General features: G+C 52.7%; 1 protein-coding gene across 5 annotated transcripts in view; it reads left to right on the top strand.

Annotated features, from left to right (window-relative positions):
- Positions 1-21,968, top strand: part of RAB11FIP3 (RAB11 family interacting protein 3) — an 85,219-nt gene that overhangs the window by 33,803 nt on the left and 29,448 nt on the right. For 2 of the 5 annotated variants that reach the window (XM_054211054.1, XM_054211055.1), the window contains exon 3: positions 8,648-8,739. In XM_054211054.1, the coding sequence (XP_054067029.1) occupies positions 8,648-8,739 (92 nt within the window). Of the gene's footprint in view, positions 1-8,647; positions 8,740-17,713; positions 17,835-18,442; positions 18,727-19,073; positions 19,209-21,968 lie in introns of those variants that run through there. The other 3 variants (XM_054211058.1, XM_054211059.1, XM_054211057.1) reach the window with 3 other exon arrangements.

Genomic DNA, 21,968 nt, shown 5'->3' on the forward strand with positions numbered 1-21,968 from the left:
TGCTGCATTAAGTCACTCATTTATTGGCGTTGTCTCGAAGGGAAGGGCTGTCAACCTGGGCGATGTCTCTGACACCGTCCTCCTCACTTTGGCAAATGTTACGCTGGAAAAAGGATTAAACCCCAAGCTTATAGCACCCTCCTCCATTACTTTGTTCTCCTTTGTGCACTGTTTCTTTTTCAGAAGGCAGCTGGAACAAAAGCACTTTAAAAAGTACAGCTCCCCTCTCATTCATTGATCCCTTAAAAGGGATTTTTTGGCAATGTTGAGAGTTGGGGGGAGAAAAAGCAAAGGGTATTCAATCACGTGAGCCTTCAGGAGCATTTTCCTGTTAATCTGCATAGCTTTCAAGGGACTTTGGAGGACAGGGACTCCCAACAGCTCTGCTGTGGCCAGCAGCAGGAGGGCAACCTGGCTCCTTGACACTTGTTGTTAACAGGCAGGATATTTTTGAGCAACACAGCCATCGCTTCTAAGAGACGGCTCAGAACTGTGAAATGCCATGTTGGGAGGAATTCTCCCTGCAGGTGTAGTTTAATGCCTCTTCTTCTCTAACGTATTTTCTTTCCTTAGTTTCCCCCTAAACTCAGGCTGAATTCTGGGCGGGACCTGGCCTCTGATTTCATACTTGCCTGCTTTATAAATAACTGTATTTGGTTTTTACTGATGGTTTTGCGACTTACCTTTTGAAGTCAGAGCCTTGGCTGGAGTAGAAGGTGTCCATACAGTTGTTGGCCAGCCTTGCAGTTCTCCCTAAGACCACGTGTTGCCCAAAGGCAGGTTCTGATCCAAATGACTTGCCAGACTTGGCTTTTACGCCTTTACTCCACTCTGGTGAGGCCCCACCTGGAGTGCTGCTGCAGCTCTGGAGTCCTCGGCACAAGAAGGACACGGAGCTGTTGGAGCGGGGCCAGAGGAGGCCCCAGAGATGCTGGGAGGGCTGGAGCCCCTCTGCTGTGAGGACAGGCCGAGAGAGCTGGGGGGGTTCAGCCTGGAGAAGAGAAGGCTCCGGGGAGACCTTGGAGCCCCTTCCAGTCCCTAAAGGGGCTCCAGGAAAGCTGGGGAGGGACTCTGGATCAGGGAGGGGAGCCGTGGGACAAGGGGGAACAGGTTTAAACTGGAAAAGGGGAGATTTAGGTGAGATCTGAGGAAGAAATTCTTTGCTGTGAGGGTGGTGAGCCCCTGTCCCAGGCTGCCCAGAGAAGCTGTGGCTGCCCCATCCCTGGAGGTGTTCAAGGGCAGGTTGGAGGGGGCTTGGAGCAACCTGGTGTGGTGGGAGGTGTCCCTGCCCAGGGCAGGGGGTGGCACTGGGTGGCCTTTAAGGTCCCTTCCAACCCAAACCATTCTGTGGTTCTATGACGGCTTTGAAAAGGCTTTTAGCATCAGCTTTGCATTAGGTGTCCTCAGCTCGTGGTGTGGCTGGTGGGGGGACAGAAATGGCAAGAAAGACCTGCAAGTGCTGACTGACAAATACTAATGTCTGTCTGTTATGATTTGTAAGTGCTATAGGCGTTGAGGGCTTCTTTTAATGCTGGCATCCTGGCCATCCTGCAGGCCAGCTGTGCCTGCGTTCACACGGGCATTGCGTTAAAAACGATGTTTAGCTACGCTGGAAGGTAAATACGTTTCTCAGGCACAGGACTGGAAGCTGTGAGCTGGGGAGGACTCAACTGGTTTTAACTGTTGTCTTGATTTCTCCATGTGGGAGCTTTGAGCTGGAGGCTGAAATGCTTCGTGGCGGGACGGTGCCATCCAGCCAGTGCCCCAGCTGATTCAAGGGGCCTCTAATGAGTGAGCTGAGAAACAGCTTTGGTTCCGTTATCTGGTATTTCAAAAGCTCTGGTGCATCCAGGCTCCCGAGCCAGCCTTCTCTTTGCTTTTATTTAGCTGGTGGATCCATCGTATCTAAGAGGTGCCACTTGTCTTCTGCCTGCTCCTGCCCGAATGAATCTGGATGCGGAGCATCTAGAAGAGTTTCCACTTGCCTGTACTTAAACACTTGACAAGAGACCGGCTAATGGATGTCCCAAAGGTTGTGCCTATGTTGAGGGTTCTCTGGGAAGCTAAATGAGGATGTTCTATTGTTTGCATAGTTTTGTGCGCTCTTTCAAGAGGTTCTGCCTCAGTCTCTTCACAGAACGGGGAATAAAGCTCTTGGCTGCAAAATCCAGCTTTGTTTCCTGAAATATAGACTTGTTGAGAGTAGAATCTAGAGAGAAGGAGACGGAGGACATCAGGAGGTCTCCTCGCCAGGGCAGCTTGTGCTATTTTAGAGGCTCAGTCTCTCGGTCTTTTCTGCTTGTACGTCATGAAGTGGCTCTGAACCACTTGCTGGTGGCCACAAACCCGTTCCTCGTTTCTCACTCCTCCAGCAGTGAGCCTTTGTTCCAGGCTGACACATGTCTGGAGGAATTTGAGCTGGTCTCGTTGACTAGCGTGCACTGAAGACAGCTCAAATTGCTGAGAAAATTAAAAATGAGGACTCGTGTGTTCAACTCAATACCGAATCCCACGTGTTAGTGGTGGCTTCCTGTCTCTGATCCATCTGTGTCACCGTAGCGGAGGCAGCAGTGCTCATCTCGTCTCCGAGATGAAGTGAAGGCAGCTAGATTTGTGCTTCCAAAATGCTTGGATACCGTGAAGCTAATTCTTCTCACTATGCCTTTCAGTGGTGTGTCTAAACAAAGCTTGAGGGCCCGCACTGTGTGAAGAGGATCAAAAGAATATGTGATAAGTACCAATCCGTGAGCAGTGATATTCAAGAAATGAAGGAGTGCTAAAGCGCATTAGCTGAGAGGGGCTCAGATGAGGGTTGCGTAAGCAACCTTAATTCTGGCACTGCTTCCTTGGGAGCCTGGGCTTGCCACTCGGTTATTTCCCTTCGTGTAATTTTGGGTCGTAAACTGATAGTCTTCACTACGTGGCTCCTGGCCCGATGTCTCATCTCTGGCGGCGTCAACGGGTTGGGTTACAGGAGAAGCAGATAGCAGAAGGCTTCTCTTTCCAGCTCTGACCAGTGCTGCCACTTTGTGCATGACCGTCAGACTACAATCATACTCCTGGATCGCTCATGGAAAACAAAAGTTGGATGGTTGGGTGGGTGCTAGCTTTATCCTGCTGGGACTAACACCGCAAGGGTGCGTGAGCTTCGGTGAAAGCCGGAGACCCTGAGCTGCCCCTGGAAACACCGGACAGTGGCTTCCTCTCCATCTCTTTGCTTTGGATGTAACATCCTCCTAAATGCCTGTAAATGTTTAATACTTGGCTGTACACCTTTTGCCACCTTGCTTTCAAGCAGCGTACCTGGTAAGGGAGGTCAGTTTATAGCAGTTGTCCCCTCTTAAGCCAACCATAACTTCGTCTTGCCTTATTTTGAGGGGGGTGTGGGGTGTCTGTTTTGTTTTGTGCCATTCAGGCAGGTTCCCAGCCTTATTCCTGTGCTGAATAATTCAGGTCTGTTAGCTGCACATAATCCATACTGTTGGAATCGCTTTGAGTTTGTGGCTCTGTGGCTCGCAGCGGTATGCGGAGTGTGTGTTGGCAGATGACTTAAATACTTCTGAAAGGCTCTGTTTTTCTAGGTCATTCCTATATGAAGCCGATAAAACTGGCTCTGTTTCTGACCTGTGTCACTACTGTACCCACAGCTCTTCACTCAAGGTGCCTTTTCACTGAAATCCTGTCTTCTGAAAGCAGTTTTTAGAATCTATTTCAGGAGCTTTCTCTACCCCGGGACTTCTGTTGCTGTAGCTCTGTGTTGTCCTGAGCTTCTTGAAAAGCCCAGGTTCCTATTGCACAGACAGTCAGTGGGCGAACACATAGGTGTGTTTGGAGAAATGGTCCTCATCAGAAGCTTTACATAGTTTGGACAACGATTTATGGGTTTTTTTAAACACTGGGAGGAATCAGGAGATCTTAAGAATAGGGGGAGATTCAGGATATAGTGCAGAGCCATAAGGCAGCGAGAAACATAGACTCATAGAATGTGTTGGGTTGGAAGGGACCTCTGAAGGCCATCTAGTCCAACCCCCCTGCAGTCAGCAGGGACATCTTCAACTAGATCAGGTTGCTTAGAGCCTCATCAAGCCTGGCCTTGAATGTCTCCAGGGATGGGGCCTCCACCACCTCTCTGGGAACCTGGGCCAGTGTCTCACCACCCTCAGTGTAAAGAACTTCTTCCTAACGTCTCATCTAAACCTGCCCTGCTCTAGAAAGAAACGGGGCAGCACTGGGGAAAGCCGAGAATCAAACGCCTGGGGGGAAAAGGAAGTGCTGTGACTGACAAGACTTGCAGAAAGGCTTTTTTGAAGGCAAACCTCCATCTCCCAAGCGGTGTAAGCTGGGAAGGTGGTCTTCTCAGTGGGGTTTGCTTGAGCACATGCTGGGCGACAGGAAGCTTTGTGCCTGTTTTTACTGGTTACAATTCCTTGTGTAAATTCTACGTTGGCCGCGTTACCCTGGTAAAACTGTGCTGCCGCAATAATTTAACTGAAGCTTTATCCAGATGCCTGGTACCCTGCCCGCGTATTCCGGTCAAATGAATTAGTGCAATTAATTTGGGGAAAAAGACCTAGCGTATAGCTTACAGCCTCTTTGCGGGGAGGTTGTTGGGCAGTAAGGCTCCCTGCAGGGTCTCTTAGAGCCCAATTTTTTTTTTTTATTTTTATTTTATTTTTTTAGCTTTGAGATTTTTGGCTGTGTGTGGAAGTAATGGGACTAGCGGTGGGAGTGTTGGATAGAGCTGAAACCACAAGAGAAGCTGGTCGCAAAGACAGGGATGTGAGGACAAAAAGGAGACCCTAATGACGTTAGGTTGCCCAGAGAAGTTGTGGATGCCCCTTCCATGGAAATGTTCAAGGCCAGGTTGGACGGGGCTTGGAGAAACTGGGGCTGGTGGGAGATGTCCCTGCCCAGGGCAAGGGGTGGCACTGGGTGATCTTTAAGGTCCCTTCCAACCCAAACCATTCTGTGATTCTATGAGATCCTTATCTCTGGGAAAAAGCTGCGATTTTGAGCAGCGTTGGAAAGAGGTGACTCCAACAGTGCTGACCGCATCGAAGAAAAGGAAGGAAAGAGGTCAAGTGAAATCAGGGATGGGTGTAAGAGATGAAAATGTGTTTTACAGTGCAAGGGGAGTGGAGAAGGGGATGCGAAGGAGAGAATCCCATCAGCTGGGAGTTGGCTTTGAGGCCCAAGGTGGAGAGCAGAGGGAATTTGCGCGTATGTGCTCACCATGTGCTGCTGCACCAGGGTTGTGCAGTGCTACTGCTGGTGGCCCATGGCCACCGTGGTGCGGTGGGGAAAAGCAGGTAGCGGAGCCCTTCAGCTCTCATTCTACACATGGAGGACGGTGCTCCTCGCGTAGGGAGTGCCAGTTGAGCAGCAACGGTCTCTTGAGGGGTTTTTTTTTGGCTCTTTCGGACAGGAATTTGAAAGCTTAATGCAGCCTATTGTGCTGGAAGACTTGCAGACAAGCTCTCCATGGCAACTCTCCCTATACACAAAGCACCATATGGCTTTTTCGGGTGGGGGAGGGAATAAATCGAGCAGAAAAAGTCAACCTTTGTGGCGATATTTGTCTTTGCTCTCTGCCGTGGAGTATGGGGAGGTGGAAGCATGGAGTGCTGTCTCCTGGGCACAGCTTCCGCTGGCCACACCACCAGCGAGGGGGCAGGTGACCTCTCAAATGGTCTTTCCTTGCTTTTTGCAGTGGAGCTTGCTGTGAAAATAAGCTTTGCCTGGGCAGAGACCCCCTCTTTGGGCTGTGTGCTCTGCAGACAGATGGAAGAACCGGTCTCACGTTCGCCCCTACACCAAGAAACACCCGAAGGGCTGGGGAGGCTCCAGGAGCACGCGGTTTGGGCAAGAGCTGTGCTGGAGGCAGCTGATGTTGGGGAGCTGCTTGGGCGTTGTCTGCCCGCGCTTTATACCCCTGCTTCCGAAGGGAACTGGAAGCCTTTGCTTGACTCTAAATCCTCCCTTTTCAAGTCCCTTCGGAAGGAATGAGCAGAATAAATATCTTTATCTGTGTCTGTAGAAAAGCAGGAAGCTTTTGTGTGTCTACTCGGAGGGGGAGGAAAAGAAATGATGTGGGAATAAGCAGAAGGGAGCAGCCTGTGCTTGGCTCTGCCGCCTTTGGGGTGCTCTGCGGTTCCCTGGGCTGCCGCAGGGTGCCACCAGCAGCCCTGGAGATGGCCTTGCAGTGTGGGCACCGGTGGGGCTGGTTGGCTTGCCCAGCCATGCTGGTGGAGGTGTGAGATCAGGCAACTGGAAGCACTGGAAGCTGTTGGGCTGTTGGGCTGGAGCCTCACCACCATCGGCTCTGGGATTTGGATGTGCTGCAGATGGAGCCTTTGGGCTGTGGCGGGGGCATGCTGGGGGGCTGTGGAGAGCAGAGCTGTCACCGGGGCTTGCGCTGGGTGGGACGTGCCGTGGGGCAGAGCCCTGGCTGGGCACAGGACCAGGGCAGCGTGCCTGCAGCCTGTGTCCCCATCAGCTGGGCTGGCTCTTTGGATGCTCCCGTGCACGTCACGGCCGCCTCTGGAGGTGGCCATTGCCTGCGGTCCGCAGTCGGCAAGAGACGTGGCTGGCTGTCCCCTCTGTTTCCATGATGTGACATGTTCAGGAGCACTGTTTGGTTTTCCCAGAAGCGGGCAGAGGCTCCTTTTGGTGAAACCCACTCTCGGGTGCTCCCGTGGCTTTGTAGCAAGCAGGACACTGTCCCCATCCCCTCGGTCCTCCCTGCTGTCACCGAGGAGGCTCTCAAATGTTGGAATAGAGACAGGGATAACTAGTGGGAAAACTCCGTTGTAGGCTCAGACCCGCGGATGGAGCCGTGCAGGTGAGGACGGGGGACCATCTGAGGAGAGGGACAATACAGCCTTAAGATACTTCAGCGCTAAACGCATTCATTAGAGCAGGAGGTGGCCTGAGGCTGCCTTGCCTCCAGCGACGTGCTAGGGCAGCAGCGTTTTCATGTGTGTCTCGCTGCCTTGCTCGGGGTTACAGCCAGCCCCGGCAGCTGGAAGCGCAGCTTATGGCAGCACCGGTGCCGGGAGCAGGCAGAGCAGCGGGATATTGAAGCCATAAATCTCCAACAAGAGCACCTTTCATCCGACGAAGCCGTGACCCCACCGTGTGCTTACTGTAGAGCACAGGTTTCTGGAAGAGCAATTTGGCTTATTCCTGGGTTGGATTTACAGTCTAACCCCTGGGAGCCCCAGACCCAGGTTAGGGGAGGGCCCATTTCTCCGTGCCACGTGCTCAGCTTCTCCCAGCCCCGTGGGCTGCCGGTACCCATCGGGTCGGTGGCTCCAGTATCTCCTGGGGAGATACCGTGTTTGGATTTAATGGTGAGACGAAAGAGGCGCTTGGGGGAAGGGTGTTTGGGTGGGAGGGATGTTGCTGCAAAGCTGACTCCTTGTCCTGTGCCTTAATCCCTTGACTTTATACTAGCCCTACAGATCCCTTAAGGAAAAATGGCATTTTTTTGGTATCTGGAGGTGGACTCAAAGCGGGAGCCCTGGCTGGGACTAGATAAGGGCTATACCCTTAGAGAGGGGCTGCGTCCCATCCCGTCTGGGTAGTCGTGCCACTCAGCTCTGACAAAGCCCTATGCGACTTAGGTGCCCCTTTGGTTTGGACTTGAGCCTGGCTATGCTGCCAGCCTGCTGGGAAGCCACCAGTCCGCAGGACGCAGAAAGCAGACCCCGCTTTTGTACCTCTGCTCCCATCTTCTGCCTCGAGCAGCCGTAAAAGCAAAGCCTATCCCTCCCCAAATCCAAATGATTGCCCGGCTTTCCTCAGAGCACTGACGGAATGACTCCCTCTGCCCCGGCCAAGTTTACCGACAGCAGACAAACCTAGTGCCGCAACGCTTGCAGCTCCAAGGCGTGTGGTTTTGAGCCTGCTATTTATTTTGGGACTGCAGCATCTGATCTTGATTTGGTGTTTCCAGCCTGTGATCTAGGTCGTGTGCTGGATCGGGCATTAGCTGTTGCTTGGGGGGAGCACGGGGAATTTACACTCCCTTCCTCGGTTGATGGGGTCGGAGAAATGCCGATCCGCTCTGCTGCAGATGGGTCTTTGGGGGTGGGAGGAGTAATATATATATATATTTTTTTTTATTTTTTTTTTTAAGAAATCTCCTTGAAAGCCTCCTATTTCCCTGTCCCCCTGGGAGGGTGGCTCCTGATGTGGCTGGCCACAGGAGGAGCAGTAGATGATAAAAGCTTTGGTGCAGCCTGCTTTCCCTGCGGTTCCCATGGTAGTTGGCTGTCACACATAGATCTAATGTATTCCCTGCCCACAGCAGGATTAAAGCCTTCTGGGAGAAGAATAAGAGGATGCAGGAAACGGAGATAGGGAAGAAACCAGGAAAAGGAGCGGAGACCATGGCGGGGTAGGGATGGATCCAGGTACTAGTCCCATTGGAGCAGCAAGGAACCTTTTAGGACCTCTGCCAGGGAGCAACCGTCCCAGCTGCCTTCCAGCCGAGGAGGTGGTGGGACGCCTGGGAGCAGAGGTCCTTTCTGAAAGCTGAAGGCACCGGTGCGTGCAAGAGCGAGTTCTTGTCCTTCTGCCCTTCGTTTGAGGGTGCGCGTTGCCTTTTGGTGATTCTCTTTCTTTTTTGTGTTTTCCTCTGCAGATCCCGACAGCCAGTTGTATGATATGGGATATACCCCCGAGGAGGAAGCCCCGGCCTGTCCTGATGAGTTTGATGACTTTGTCACGTTTGAGGCAAGTATGAGCCCCGTTAACGCCTGCAAATATCAGCTGTACGGTGCGAGGCTCGAGCATCGAGGGTTTGGCTGGAGGAGAAGAGTGTTTGCTGTGACAGGGCTCAGGGACGCTTAACACATAGTAAAAACAAATCCTTTAATCTGTGGGTGGCCGGCCCAGAGAATTTGCACCAAGCCCTTGGGGCTGTTTAACTTAAAATTGGTGTTCAAGCAAAAACCCGCAGCTAGCGCTGTCTTAGTGGGCAGAACGCCAGAGCACGGTGCCCTGGGGGAAAGAGGGAGACCCTTTTTGTGGTGGAACCCCAGTGCTGTGGGAAGGGGGCCCGCTGCTCTCGTGTTTGTCTCGTCGCTGGAGTTTCTAAGTTTGGAGAACCTGATTTTGAGATGTACCAACCAAGAGCCTACCTGAGAGGCACAGTGGAGTGGCCTGATGTTGGCACTTAGTGCTGTTTGGCCAGTAAAAGGCAAAGCAGAAGAGAAAAATATAGATTTTTCTCTCTCTCTCTGTTCTTGGGCTTGATCAAGGATGCTTATCTGACGTGGTTTTTTCCTTTTGTTAAAGTTATGGCCTCCATCCTTCCCTTCCCCTCTGTATTCCTTAGCACAGGAACACATTGGCGTAACATCCTGTATCTGCTCTCCCCCAGTAGGTCCTACCTTGACCTGTTGTCTGTGTTTGTGGGCTTTTGGGCTTTCCTTGGTAGGCTTCCTCCGGTCCTGCTCCGTGCCTTCCAGCCTGGAGCAGACGGTGCTGGAGGTGCCTTCAGAGCAAAGGGCCGGCTGGCTCCCTAGTCCCACGTGGGGACTGAATCTCTTCCTTCTGCTTTGCCTTTTCCAAACTTTCCTCTTCAATTTTTTGACTCTTGTGTCTTGGTATTCTGGATGGTTTTTATCACACAAACTGTTACTTGTGAAGGGACTCCCAACCTCCTTTATATTTGCATGCAATTATACATCTTTGATTTGTATAGTCTGTAATACATTATTTTGGCCTTGTGACTTCTTGATAAAAGGCTCGAGCTATTCTTTTGAGTTTCCTAATGATAAATTGAGTGTTGGGCAACTGGTCTTCCCCATGTTTGGCAATGGTTTTAAACTAGAGCAGGGCGGGTTTAGATGAGACATTAGGAAGAAGTTCTTTACACTGAGGGTGGAGAGACACTGGCCCAGGTTGCCCAGAGAGGTGGTGGAGGTCCCATCCCTGGAGACATTCAAGGTCATGCTGGATGAGACTCTGAGCAACCTGATCTAGGTGAAGATGTTCCTGTTTACTGCAGGGGGGTTGGACTAGATGGCCTTCAGAGGTCCCTTCCAACCCAACACGTTCTATGATTCTATGTTAGTGAGAAGCATGGGTCCGTCACTTGAGGTGGCTTGAAGCTCTCACTTTGATGACTCGTGCTTGACAGTTGACCAGGTCGTCATCCCATTTCCCAGCCAGGCACGAGTTTTCTTTTGAGCTGGTTTGCTGGCTCCCATTCTTGATCAAGTCCACAGACTTCCACCGTCACCCCAAGCAAGTCCCTTACGCCCTTAGGATGAACACAGCCTTAAGGGCATGTGGTCCTGGGTTCCTCCTCTGGAAGGCTTTCAAGGGCGTATTTATTTTTCGCTTTTTGAAAGATAGTTACAAAAGCCAGTAATAGGGACAGGAGGGCAAGAAGGGAGAGGGGTTTTCATATTCTTTCTCTCTGGTACATGGTCACAAATGGGCTTTTTAACCGCAGTTTAGAGGCTGTGACAGCCTGTGTCACCGTGCTCGTGCAGAAGGGCTTTTGCTTTTTGCTCCTCAGACCTGCGTCAAGGGACGATCTTCTGAGATTCAGAGCGAGGGATGTTTTCTAAGGGCTAATTTAACACAGATGAGCTCTGTCAGTGCTGCAAGCTATTCTGGGCAGGAATACCAACAAGCCGGGTGTGTGCCCCGCTGGGATGAAATACTTCTGCTGCTGGGCCATCATTTCCTTGAAACGACAAGGTGACCCAAAGGAAAAAGGTGATGAATCCCGAAATCTCCTTTTCAGAAAGATGTAAATGGATTCCTATACTGAGTTCAGGGTAATCGTCTAAAGATCAGAGCTCTGTCGGTGTCTACGTTTAATATGCCGGGGAAGAATTACCCTTGTTGTCTTGGATACATGATTCGAAATAATTTCCAGCCTGCAAGGATTTCGTAGAGGTTCAGCAAATGAGAACATGATCGAGAAATACCGCTCGGTGTTGCAAGTGTAAAAATAAATTGCCGTCTTGGGGTGCGGGGGTTTTTTTTGTTCTCCTTCAGCTGAGCAGTGAGCTCCCAACATGCGTTTTATTCCACACGTCCTGTAGTGCTGTACCTTGGAAAGCTTGAGCTGTTCCGGGGAGGGGGGGGATGAGAGAAGCAACCTGCTGGGAGCAGCAAATGAGAGTTTTTCCCCGTGCTGCCCTGCCTGGCAGAGCTGGCTGCTGGTGGGGAGACTCCGGCAGGTCCTCCTTCGTTAGGTGCAGCAGACAGCTGCTCTGGAAACCCTAAGACAGAAAACAGTATAAATAGCCTTTCCCAATAGACGTTCCGCCTTGCTTGGATCCACCTGGAAGAGAGGAGGGGGGAAAAGCATCCTTCCAAAAGTTGCCTTTCCTCCAAGGAGACCTCCCACGCCACCAAAAAGCAGTTTGTATTCTCAAATGTCCCCCGTTTCAGAATCACAGACTGGCAGGGGTCGGAAGGGACCTCTGGAGATCATCCAGTCCAACCCCATTGGCCAAAGCAGGGTCACCCAGAGCAGGTGACCCTCCACACAGGAACGCGCCCAGGTGGGGTTTGGAATGTCTCCAGAGACGGAGACTCCACCACCTCTCTGGGCAGCCTGTGCCAGGGGCTCTGCCACCCTCACAGCAAAGAAGTTCCTCCTCATGTTTAGGTGGAACTTCCTATGGTCAAGTTCGCACCCGTTACCTCTTGTCCTGAACCTGTCCTGAATACCTCTTGCCCAGGACCTGGGAAGAGGGCGCACAGCGAGCGCGCAGCTCTCAAACTTGGTGCTCTGTGGCAGCTTAAAGAGCTTAAAAGAGCCTTTTTAACGCCACAGCTTCTTTCTCAGCCCCCAAAACACAGCTGGGGGACTTCGGACACCGTGTGAGCTTTGGCAGGGCCATGGGGTGAAGGGGCACAGCTGGCTCTTCTCCTCTCGTGTCACACCAGAGGGCGTTTGAAAGGCGAGCTGAAGGAGGGGTGCCGCATTTGCTGCGCTGCAGTCCTGAGAGTAATTGTGGTTGTTGGGTTTGGAGCGTCGTCTGTTCCTGCTTAAACAGCACAAAATCGCAGTGGCTAGAGTGCTTGGTTCTCCAAGTGTTGGGGCCTTGACAGAGAGCTTTTCTGCCTAAATGTTTGTTCAAACAAGTGTAAACAAGTGCTTTAAGCCATCTAAATGAAAATGTCCTCTCTTTGTTAATAAGGTTGCTCTTCTCGGGTGAGTCATCCCCTCTTCTGGTGGCTGTCATCAGAGCGAGCTGAACATCTGTGGTGAGCCCGGAGTGCCCAGTCTTGGTGTCTCTCAGCGAGTGTTTGCTCTGCGGAGAGAGGAGCCAACATTTGCGCCTTCCAGTAAGGGCGTAAAAACCTCTCAAAGGGGGCAAGGTCTGAACTTTGACGCTTCAGGCAGGGACCTGTGTAATGTCGGGTACTTCCACAGTTCAGCCGCTGGTGTGGTGCGGAGCTTCTGGCTCTTGTTGCACCTTGCCAGGTCTGTCCGGCCAGCAGATCTGTCAGTTAAACTGGTTTCAGAGAGGATTTCTGGTGGCGTGGCTCCGCTGAGACAGCGGCTGGCAGGGGATTGGAAACGCAGGTACTCGGATTCCTGCGGCCACGTGGCTTCTTGTGTGTCCAGCTGTGCTTGCAGGGCATCGCGAGCCATCGCGGTCCCTAGTGCAAGAGGAATCTCATCCTGTCCCCCCGCTCCCGAGCAGGGAGAGCATCCCCTTCGCCGGCGTTACCCTGCCCCCAGGTAGTGTCTTTCTCTCTGACCCAGGTGGAAGCTGGTGGTTGCGGGGCAGCTGGGTGAAAGCTGAGCGCTTCTTACTTCTGCAGGGGGAAACGTCACCGAAAAATAATTACAGCGGTTTTGGCCACCCTGCTTTGTAATAGCTACGTAAAGGGAGCTTGGAGTCTGTCTGTCCGGACACCTGAGTCCTTGCCTGTTTTCCCCCAGGCTGGGCTAGTGCAGCTTTGCTGCTGACTAACTGGAAGGTAGGAGTTCTCCTCGCCTCCCGTGAAGCTCGTGACTCAGCTCTGAGGTACAGGGACTCGTTTGCGATGCCCTGGGGAGGGGAAAAAGGTGAATTTGGAGTTAGCTTTCATGATGCCCGCTGTGGCTTGCCCTAGGACAAGGGCTCTCTGTCCCCTCTGCCCTGGCTCCCAGGGGCAGATGAGCAATGCAGGGCGGGAAGGCTGACTTTCCCAAAATGAAAGAAGCCACAAAAATTCGGTGTGCTGCCGGAGTTTGGCTGGGATTGGGGATGCAGCCCTCTGCTCCGCTCTGGGGAGACCCCCCTGCAGTGCTGCCTCCAGCTCTGGGGCACCAACAGCAGAAGGACACGGAGCTGTTGGAGCGGGGCCAGAGGAGGCCCCGGAGATGCTGGGAGGGCTGGAGCCCCTCTGCTGTGAGGACAGGCTGAGAGAGCTGGGGGGGTTCAGCCTGGAGAAGAGAAGGCTCCGGGGAGACCTTGGAGCCCCTTCCAGTCCCTAAAGGGGCTCCAGGAAAGCTGGGGAGGGACTCTGGATCAGGGAGGGCAGCCATGGGACGAGGGGGAATGGTGTCAAACTGAAGGAGGGGAGATTGAGATTAGGTATTTGGAAGAAATTTTTCATTCTGAGGGTGGTGAGCCCCTGTCCCAGGTTGCCCAGAGAAGCTGTGGCTGCCCCATCCCTGGAGGTGTTTAAGGGCAGGTTGGAGGGGGCTTGGAGCAACGTGGTGTGGTGGGAGGTGTCCCTGCCCAGGGCAGGGGGTGGCACTGGGTGGGTTTTAAGGTCCCTTCCAACCCAAACCATTCTGTGATTCGATGGAGATGTGTAACCTCAGGTGGGCTGGAGGAGAGGCAGAGCCGGTGGAAGGCTGTGCTCCGTAAAGGCTGGCCGGGAGCAGGATAAATAGCACAAATACCTATTTTAGCCATGGGAACTTGGGCCAGCAAGGTTGTAGAAAGTCCCTTTTTGTAATCTGCAAAGCAGGGCAGCCGAAACCCCTGCGGCTGTGCGGTGCTGTGCGCCTTACGCAGGGCTGTTGCCATCTGCTGGGCGGCCGCCGTGGCTCCTCTCGGCAGTAGCCGGGAAAAGGCGTCGCGCTGAGCTGTGCACCGCTGCCGAGAGGAGGATTTTGCTCGCCGAAAACAGCAAGGCTAACCAGGCATGCACATGGGCCCCCTGCGAGCCTTATTCCCCCCGCAAGGCATGTCCCCTCCGGCTAAATGTTCAGTAGCAAGTTGTACAGCACAGCAGGAGTGGATCTGGGGACTAAACATGGCCTTGGGGAGCTCCCACATCTAATTCTGTGCATTTTGGGAGGAGGGAATACTCCTGGCTCTCTCCAGCCCGCCTGTCCGGAGGTGCAGCCGCTGGAAGAACTGTTGCCTCTGTTAAAATTGGATTATTATTTTTTATTTTTTTTTTCATGTGAACCAATTGAATTTAATGCTTCTTGAAGGGCAAAAATCCGAGTGAGAGTTTCTGCAAAGGGGCCGGAAGGCTCGCAGCATCCCAGCTGTGCGCTGGTAACACAAAAGCTGCTGCTGACTACCTGGCGTACCACAACTTGGGTGTGCAGGAGCATCAGTTCCCCGGGGGCATCAGCGATGGCTCCTCATGGCTTGTGTTTCGCAAGGAGCCCACGCAGGGTGGTTGTACTCGCTCACTTTCCTCCCAGTTAGCCCAGTGGACCTTCTGAGCCCTCCTTTCTTCTTACTTATTATTATTTGCTTTCCCCTAAGGCAGAGAGAGCTGTGCTGTGTGAGCAGAGAGAGTATTTGGAGTGCATGTTTTCTGCCGTGGTGGTGGACCCACTTTGCAATCCTCAACAGATTGTGTGAGGTTTTTCCTCCTCTTCCACTCTGCACCACCGTCGCCAGCGGCTGCGTGGCTGCTAGAGGCCAGCTGGTCTGAAAAAAACGGGGGTTAACCTTTGCAGCCTTCACAGGCAACCTGCCTCGCAGCTGCCCAAGGGGCTCGCAGCGTGTTGAGGTGACACTGAGGGGCTGGAGCGTGTCCAGAGAAGGGCAGCGGAGCTGGTGAGGGGTCTGGAGCACAAGTCCTCCAGCACAAGTCTGGAGCACAAGCTGGGGGTGTTCAGCCTGGAGAAGAGGAGGCTGAGGGGAGACCTTCTCGCTCTCTACAGCTCCCTGAAAGGAGGGGGTAGCCAGGGGGGGTCGGTCTCTTCTCCCAAAGAACAGGCCATGGGACAAGAGGAAACAGCCTCAAGTTGTGCCAGGGAGGTTTAGGATGGATATTAGGAAAAATTTCTTCACTGAAAGGTTATTAAGCATTGGAACAGGCTGCCCAGGGCAGTGGTGGAGTCACCATCCCTGGAGGTATTTAAAAGCCAGGTAGACGTGGCGCTTAGAGATATGGTTTAGTGGTGGGTTTTGTCAGAGTTAGGTGGATGGTTGGACTCGATGATCTGAAAGGTCCCTGCCAACCGAGGCAATTCTATAATTCAGCTCGCCAGCTCTGCCGGGGACTCTGTGTGCTGTTCCATCGTTACCCAAACACAGGTATGAAGCTCTGCGGTCCTTTCCCATGCCGGCATTGCTGTACCGTGGTGGTGGGGATGGGAAGGTGGAGATGAAGATGCAGCCTGTGAAGACTGCAGCTCTTCACCCCTCGGCTCAGGCTTTCCTTACCAGTGCCATTCCAAGGACTGCCCTCAACGGGCTTCTCTCCACAGCGTTGACCCAAAAGCATCATCGTGTCCAAACAAAAGAAAATCACAGATCGCTCTCTGAGTCACTGCTGGAATTGGTGATAATTTCGGCATAAACAGCTGCTGCACTCAGAATCTCGTAGGTGGCCAGAACTGCTGGGCTGTGAAATGTGATGGATGTGGTTTTACCTCTGTTCATCTGTCCTGAGCAATGTCCCCGCTGTCCCCAAAGCCTTTCTGTTCCCCAGCACGGAGCGGCAAAGGGACCTGCCTGTCCCCTTCATACGTGCAGAGCACGGTTTCCGCAGCAAAGAAGCGAACAGTCTATATTATCTTTGTATTGATTTGGCACAAGAAAATGCAGTAATTAAATTACTAAAATTGCTGGACTGAACTCCAAAATCAGTCTGTGGTGACAATTTTGTAACAAAAAGCCTGAAAATACCAAGGAAATTCACATGTTGTATTGACTCAGTACATTTTAGAGGAAAGGACCGGGAGGGTGAATCAGGCACAAATGTCCCTGACGGCAGGACTGTAATCCAGGGCTACGGTGAGAAATTTCTTTGCTGGTCTGAAAGGATCATATTTGGAGTGTTTGCCTTGTGCAAGATAGGTTGGAAGGAGTTTGGAAAACAAAGACCTTGGAGCCTTATCTTGACCTGCCAGCGCAGTGCGTGGGGCTGAGAAACGTGGGAGCCGGACGGCAACATCAGAAGGCTGCCAGCGGGCCAAGCGGCGTTGGAAGCAAAGGTGTCTCAATAAGAGTTCGGAAAGTAAAACTGGTGGTGGTTGGGGTTTTCTAATTAGCTTTACAGAACCACAGACTGATAGGGGTTGGAAGGGACCTCTGGAGATCATCTAGTCCAACCCCCTGCCAGAGCAGGGTCACCCAGAGCAGGTGGCACAGGAACGCGTCCAGGCGGGTTTGGAATGTCTCCAGAGATGGAGACTCCACCACCTCTCTGGGCAGCCTGTGCAAGGGCTCTGCCACCCTCACAGGAAAGAAGTTCCTTCTCATGTTTAGGTGGAACTTCCTATGCTCAAGTTTGTGCCCGTTACCCCTTGTCCTGTCCCTGGGCACCACTGAAAAGAGCCTGGCCCCATCCTCCTGACACCCACCCTTTCAGTATTTATAAGTGTTGATAAGGTCCCCCCTCAGTCATCTTTTTTCCAGACTGAAGAGACCCAAATCCCTCAGCCTTTCTTCATCAGAGAGGTGTTCCAGTCCCCTCAGCATCTTGGTAGCCTTTTGCTGTCCCCTCTCCAGCAGTTCCCTGTCCTTCTTGAACCGGGGAGCCCAGAACTGGACCCAGCACTCCAGATGTGGCCTCCCCAGGGCAGAGGAGAGGGGGAGGATGACCTCCCTCCACCTGCTGGCCATTCTCTTCTTGATGCCCCCCAGGATGCCATTGGCCTTTTTGACCGTTTTTACTGTAGGGGCGTGTGACTTCAGAGGACTACGAAGATGCTGAGGGGCCTGGAGCACCTCTCTGCTGAGGAAAGGCTGGGAGCCCTGGGACTGTTCAGCCTGGAGAAGACCGAGAGGGGATCTCATCCATGCTCATCAATATCTAAAGGGTGGGTGTCAGGAGGATGGGGCCAGACTCTTCTCAGTGGTGCCCCGGGGAGAGGACAAGAGGTAACGGGCACAAACTTGAGCATAGGAAGTTCCACCTAAACATGAGAAGGAACTTCTTTGCTGTGAGGGTGGCAGAGCCCTGGCACAGGCTGCCCAGAGAGGTGGTGGAGTCTCCGTCTCTGGAGACATTCCAAACCCGCCTGGACGCGTTCCTGTGCCACCTGCTCTGGGTGACCCTGCTTTGGCCAACGGGGTCAGACTGGATGATCTCCAGAGGTCCCTTCTAACCCCTGCCATTCTGTGATGCTCCGGTGGTGCTAGAGCTCCCCTGAGGTCTTGCAGCACACACAGAGGAGCCGGGAGAGCGAAAGGACAGTGACCTGGAGATCCAAGCAGAGCCAGGGTTAAAGCCTAACTCCCCCCCTGCCCTGCGCGTTACCAGGGGGCCTTGCTTTTCTTTGGACTCAGCACAGAAGGTCAACTGGTTATCAAGGTGCAAGACGCTTCCAGTCAGAGCTGCTGAGTGATAGGTCCCGCTCAGGGCACTGTGCTTCAGGAAGGACGCGGCTCAGTGGAGAGCAAGGACAACCCAGAGAAAATGAGAAAATGTGATTTGGGAAGGTAATGGAGAGAAATACGTTTGTTTATGCTCGACAGGCGCAACTAAGGGAGTCTGAGGCTTGACGTGTGTGAAGTCTTTTGTAGAGAAGAAACAGAAAAACAGACAAAACCATCAAAACTTCTGGGTTTGAGCGGTGCGTTGCAAACTTTGTATGCCACCGGCTGCCGCGGGGAAGGGAGGATCCTGTGGATCGGGTCACCCCACGGCGCTGGCTCTGACGGGGCTCCCGTGTTTGCAGAAAGCAGCTGCTTGGGTAAGGGTTGGTGTGTTTGTAAATTTGGTTATCGCCATGACCGAAGCCCCAGCCCTTCTTGGAGGGCAATACCGTCATTGCTTATCACAGATCGCCGTCTGAGTCACCCAAAGGGCGTTTGTCACGGCTTATCAGTCGCGAGGTGCTCCTCATCTTCCCCTAGCGAGCAAGGCAAGCTTGATTTGTTTTTTCTATTTGTGGCTATAAGGAAGGAATTTGTCATTTAGTGCTTAAATATTCACCAGAAATATCAGGAAGGGTGAGATAAGCTGTGGAAGCCTTTATAGGTCCTCTTCAAAATTAACCTTTTTTTTTTTTTTTCTAATGGGTGATGGTTTCACGGGAAAAGAAGGCGTGCGCACCTGGGGTTTGGAAATCGTGCTTTTATTTTGGTATTCGCCTAAGCGGGAGGGCTGCGGTCACACGGCAGGGAAGTGTGCACCAGCTCGCCTCTCCTTATCGCCCGAGGTCGGGAACAAAAGGCACTCTGTTCCCACCGGCGCTGGGTCGGTAAGCCTCGCACCCGGCTTCTCCTGGACTTTGCTTCCCTCCTGCCTCGCAGAAGCAGCCGGCAGCTCCTGGCGGTGCCTGCTCCCGGAGCTGGATTTGACTTGGGCAAAGAGGCCATGTGTCCGCAGGTAGGTTTTGAGCGCTGACACGGAACGAGGAAGGATTGGGTTTCTAGGGGGGTGGCAGATCTCCATCCCGGGGACTGCTCTCAGCCCCGGAGGTGCCAGGAAGAGGCAGGTTGGGCATCAACCCGCTTGCTGTTTTCTTACCGAGTACGTCGTTGTGTGCGGTATATTTAGAATCACAGAATGGTTTGGGTTGGAAGGGACCTTAAAGACCATCCAGTGCCACCCCCCTGCCTTGGGCAGGGACACCTCCCACCAGCCCAGGTTGCTCCAAGCCCTGTCCAACCTGGCCTTGAACACCTCCAGGGATGGGGCAGCCACATTTAGGAATGGTTCTTTCCTCCCTGTAGTCCATGGGGTGTGTGCACGTGATGGTATCTCTGTAGTCCTCTCTGCACGGGGTCTTCTTTGGGGAGCTGGACCAGGAGGGACGGTGGCTGCAGGCTTTCAGGGTGCTGAGGACAGTCCGCAAGATCTGGTGTCTTGTGAGTTGTTTTCTAGTTTGGGGTTTTTTCTGCGGCGGGTTGGGGGGGGGGGTGTTTCGATTTGCCCCTACAGCTGCAGCGTGGTTCTCTTGCCCAGCCTTGAGGGGAATTATCGAGCGTAGCGGCCTTTAAACCCAGCTTCAGGGGCTGGGTTGTGAAAGTTGCCTCCACCCTAGGCTGAGAGCAGGCTCCCTGGCTTCTCCGAAAAGTGGACATTGCCCAAATATTTGGGAAGAGGGAAATATTGTGGCTGAGAAGCCGGTGCTTTGCTGCTGGTGTTGGCCCCCGGTGTGTATTATGGGTTTTGGCTGCCGGTGCCCGGAGGTCGCGCTGCCGTGGGGCACTGCGGGCCTTCGAGGGTGCTTCTCTTAATGCAGGCTCAGGCGGAAACATAAACGCAACTTAACCTCCCTTCTCCCTGGCTTTAAATTGATTTAAGCCCATTTAAGCGCAGGTTGCCTGCTGCTGGGTGGGCACGCGTCCCCGGCAGGCTAATGCCACATCACTGTTGGCCGTGCCGGACTGGGCATCGCCGTCCGGGCTATCTCGGTGGGATGTTCTTCATCTCCTCTCCTTTCAGACAGAGCCTGTCCCACAGTGTGGTGTCTCCGGGTGTTCCCGAGCAGGGCTGGGGGCCCTGGCCGCGGTCAGCAGGCGAGGGTGTCCTTGGAGGGTGGGTTTTGTAGCCGGTCCGTCTCCATCCGTCTCCCCCTGCGTGCAATCAGTGCTGGCGTTATCACAAATAGGCTCACGCTTGCTGGGAAAACAGAGTTGTTTTTCCTTTTCCTCTCCCCCCCCCGCCCCCCCCTTCCCCTCCCAAGCTTCCGAGTGTTTGCAGCCAAGGACGGCAGAGCTTTGGGATGCCAGGATGGCTCCGGGAACGAGCCCTGCAGAAAATGCCTGGGAGGAATTTCCCCGGGAGCCAGACTTTGCTCTCCTCTCCAAGGCAACGCCTTGCTAAAGCTTCTGTCCATCACAGATCAAAGCCAGGACCTTGCAGGTGACTCCCAATAGTCTTGTTTCCTCCCCTCGTACTCAAACAGCTTTTTTTTTATTTTTTTTTTTTAATCAGTGCGGTTTTTACAGCACTTGACAACATTTAATCAAACGGTCTGTACTCGAGCGATCGATGAGCTGCTGCTGGAGAAGTCTCCTCAAGGCGGTTTTGTCGTCGCGTCACCCTGATGCTGATTTCATCCCCCTGTTTCCTTTTAGAAGCAGGAGGGCTCGCTGCCGGGCTTTCAAATTCCCGGCGTTTTGCCCAAATCCCTCTAAAAGCTCCGAGATGTGGCCGATGTCGTGCTCAGCGGGTCTGGCACCGGGGGGAAATCCCACGGGGTGTCGGGGATGGGGACTCCGGTCGAACCGTGGTCCTGGTTCAGTTCGGGGGCTCTGTGTGCATCCGTCCCAGCTTTTTAAGGTCTGACGTTTACCTGAAGGGTGCGTTTTATTTGAGAAAAACTTCAAACGCACTGATACAGGTGACACTGAGCCCGTTCTGAACGTGGTGGGGATGTTCCTGACGAGTCCCCCCAGCACTTGCGGCCTGGCCAAGCCCATGGACGTCTTTAAGTGTATTTGATTTATTTATTTTTTTTTTCTAAGCTGGAAAAAGTGCTTACTTTCTGCCTGCTCACAGAAAGCCAAATTTGACCAAATGAGAGATGTGGCAGGGGTGGGGGTGGGGTGTTTAAAGGCTCAGTGCACAAACTGGCTGCTCGTGAGGCCATAAAAAAGAGCTTTCTGTGCCCCGCGGCCGCACCTTTGCCCAGGGCCCAGGGCTTGGGTTTGCTTTGCTTCAGCAGATGTTTGGTAATACCTCACCTACATCCCCTTGCTTTGCCTGTCTCCTCCTTGCATCTTTTCTTGAGGTTTAGTTGCTTAATCTGTGATGAAATGTAAAGCAAAGTTCTCCACGCTCCTGCTCGGAAGGACTTTGTTTACAGTTTCGACTGCCTCTTAACTCATTGACCGATTAGGTTTAATTTTAATAGGGCTCTCGCTTTTGGAAGCCTCATCTCGGCTAGTATTACAGGAGGAAAAAAAGAATCTTATTTGCTAAATACAAAGAAAGTTTGCGAATTGTGTTACAGATCATCTTTTAAAAAAAAAATAAATAAAAAAATCAATAAATCACTGCACATCCTCAGCGCGGCTGAAGGAGGATGGTCAACGTGCTGCTCTCAAGGGTTGCTCCCTCATTCAGCCTGGCCCTTACCGGTCTTTCCCATCAATAAGGTGTTTTGTAGTGATTTGATAAATTAATCGTCTAACTCAGGGATGTTCTGATGGCCTGAGCTGTTCAGCTCCTGGTTATGCTTCGTGTTGAGAGGGTCAGCGACGGTAACCGCAACAGGGGTGGGTTTTAAATCAATTTACTGGTGGGTTGGAGTGTTTTGAGGTGGTGTTTTTGTTTCTTTGGAATAGTTTACTTTGTGCTCATTATAATACTTGAGTTTATAGTTAAATTCAAGCTTTTCCAGTGGGAAGGGCTGGGTTTTGTATTTTAAAAAAAAAACAAAAAAAACCCCAAAACAAACAAACAACAAACAAACAGGATTTTCTTCAGTGTCTGGAAGCAAAGTTATTTCCAGGTTGGCATTAAATCTTTTTCAGACAGGCAAAAAGTATCCCTTTGAAGGACGCAGGGAAATCTGCGAATGCGGATGGCCGCTGTCACCCCCAAGCCCTCTCTGCTGCAGGACGTCCCCGCCGCCTCCCACCCCGTGGAGCTGGGCCAGGCCACCACGTAGCTCCATC

This window comes from Rissa tridactyla, chromosome 8, assembly GCF_028500815.1.
Source record: "Rissa tridactyla isolate bRisTri1 chromosome 8, bRisTri1.patW.cur.20221130, whole genome shotgun sequence".
Taxonomy (NCBI): Eukaryota; Metazoa; Chordata; class Aves; order Charadriiformes; family Laridae; genus Rissa; species Rissa tridactyla.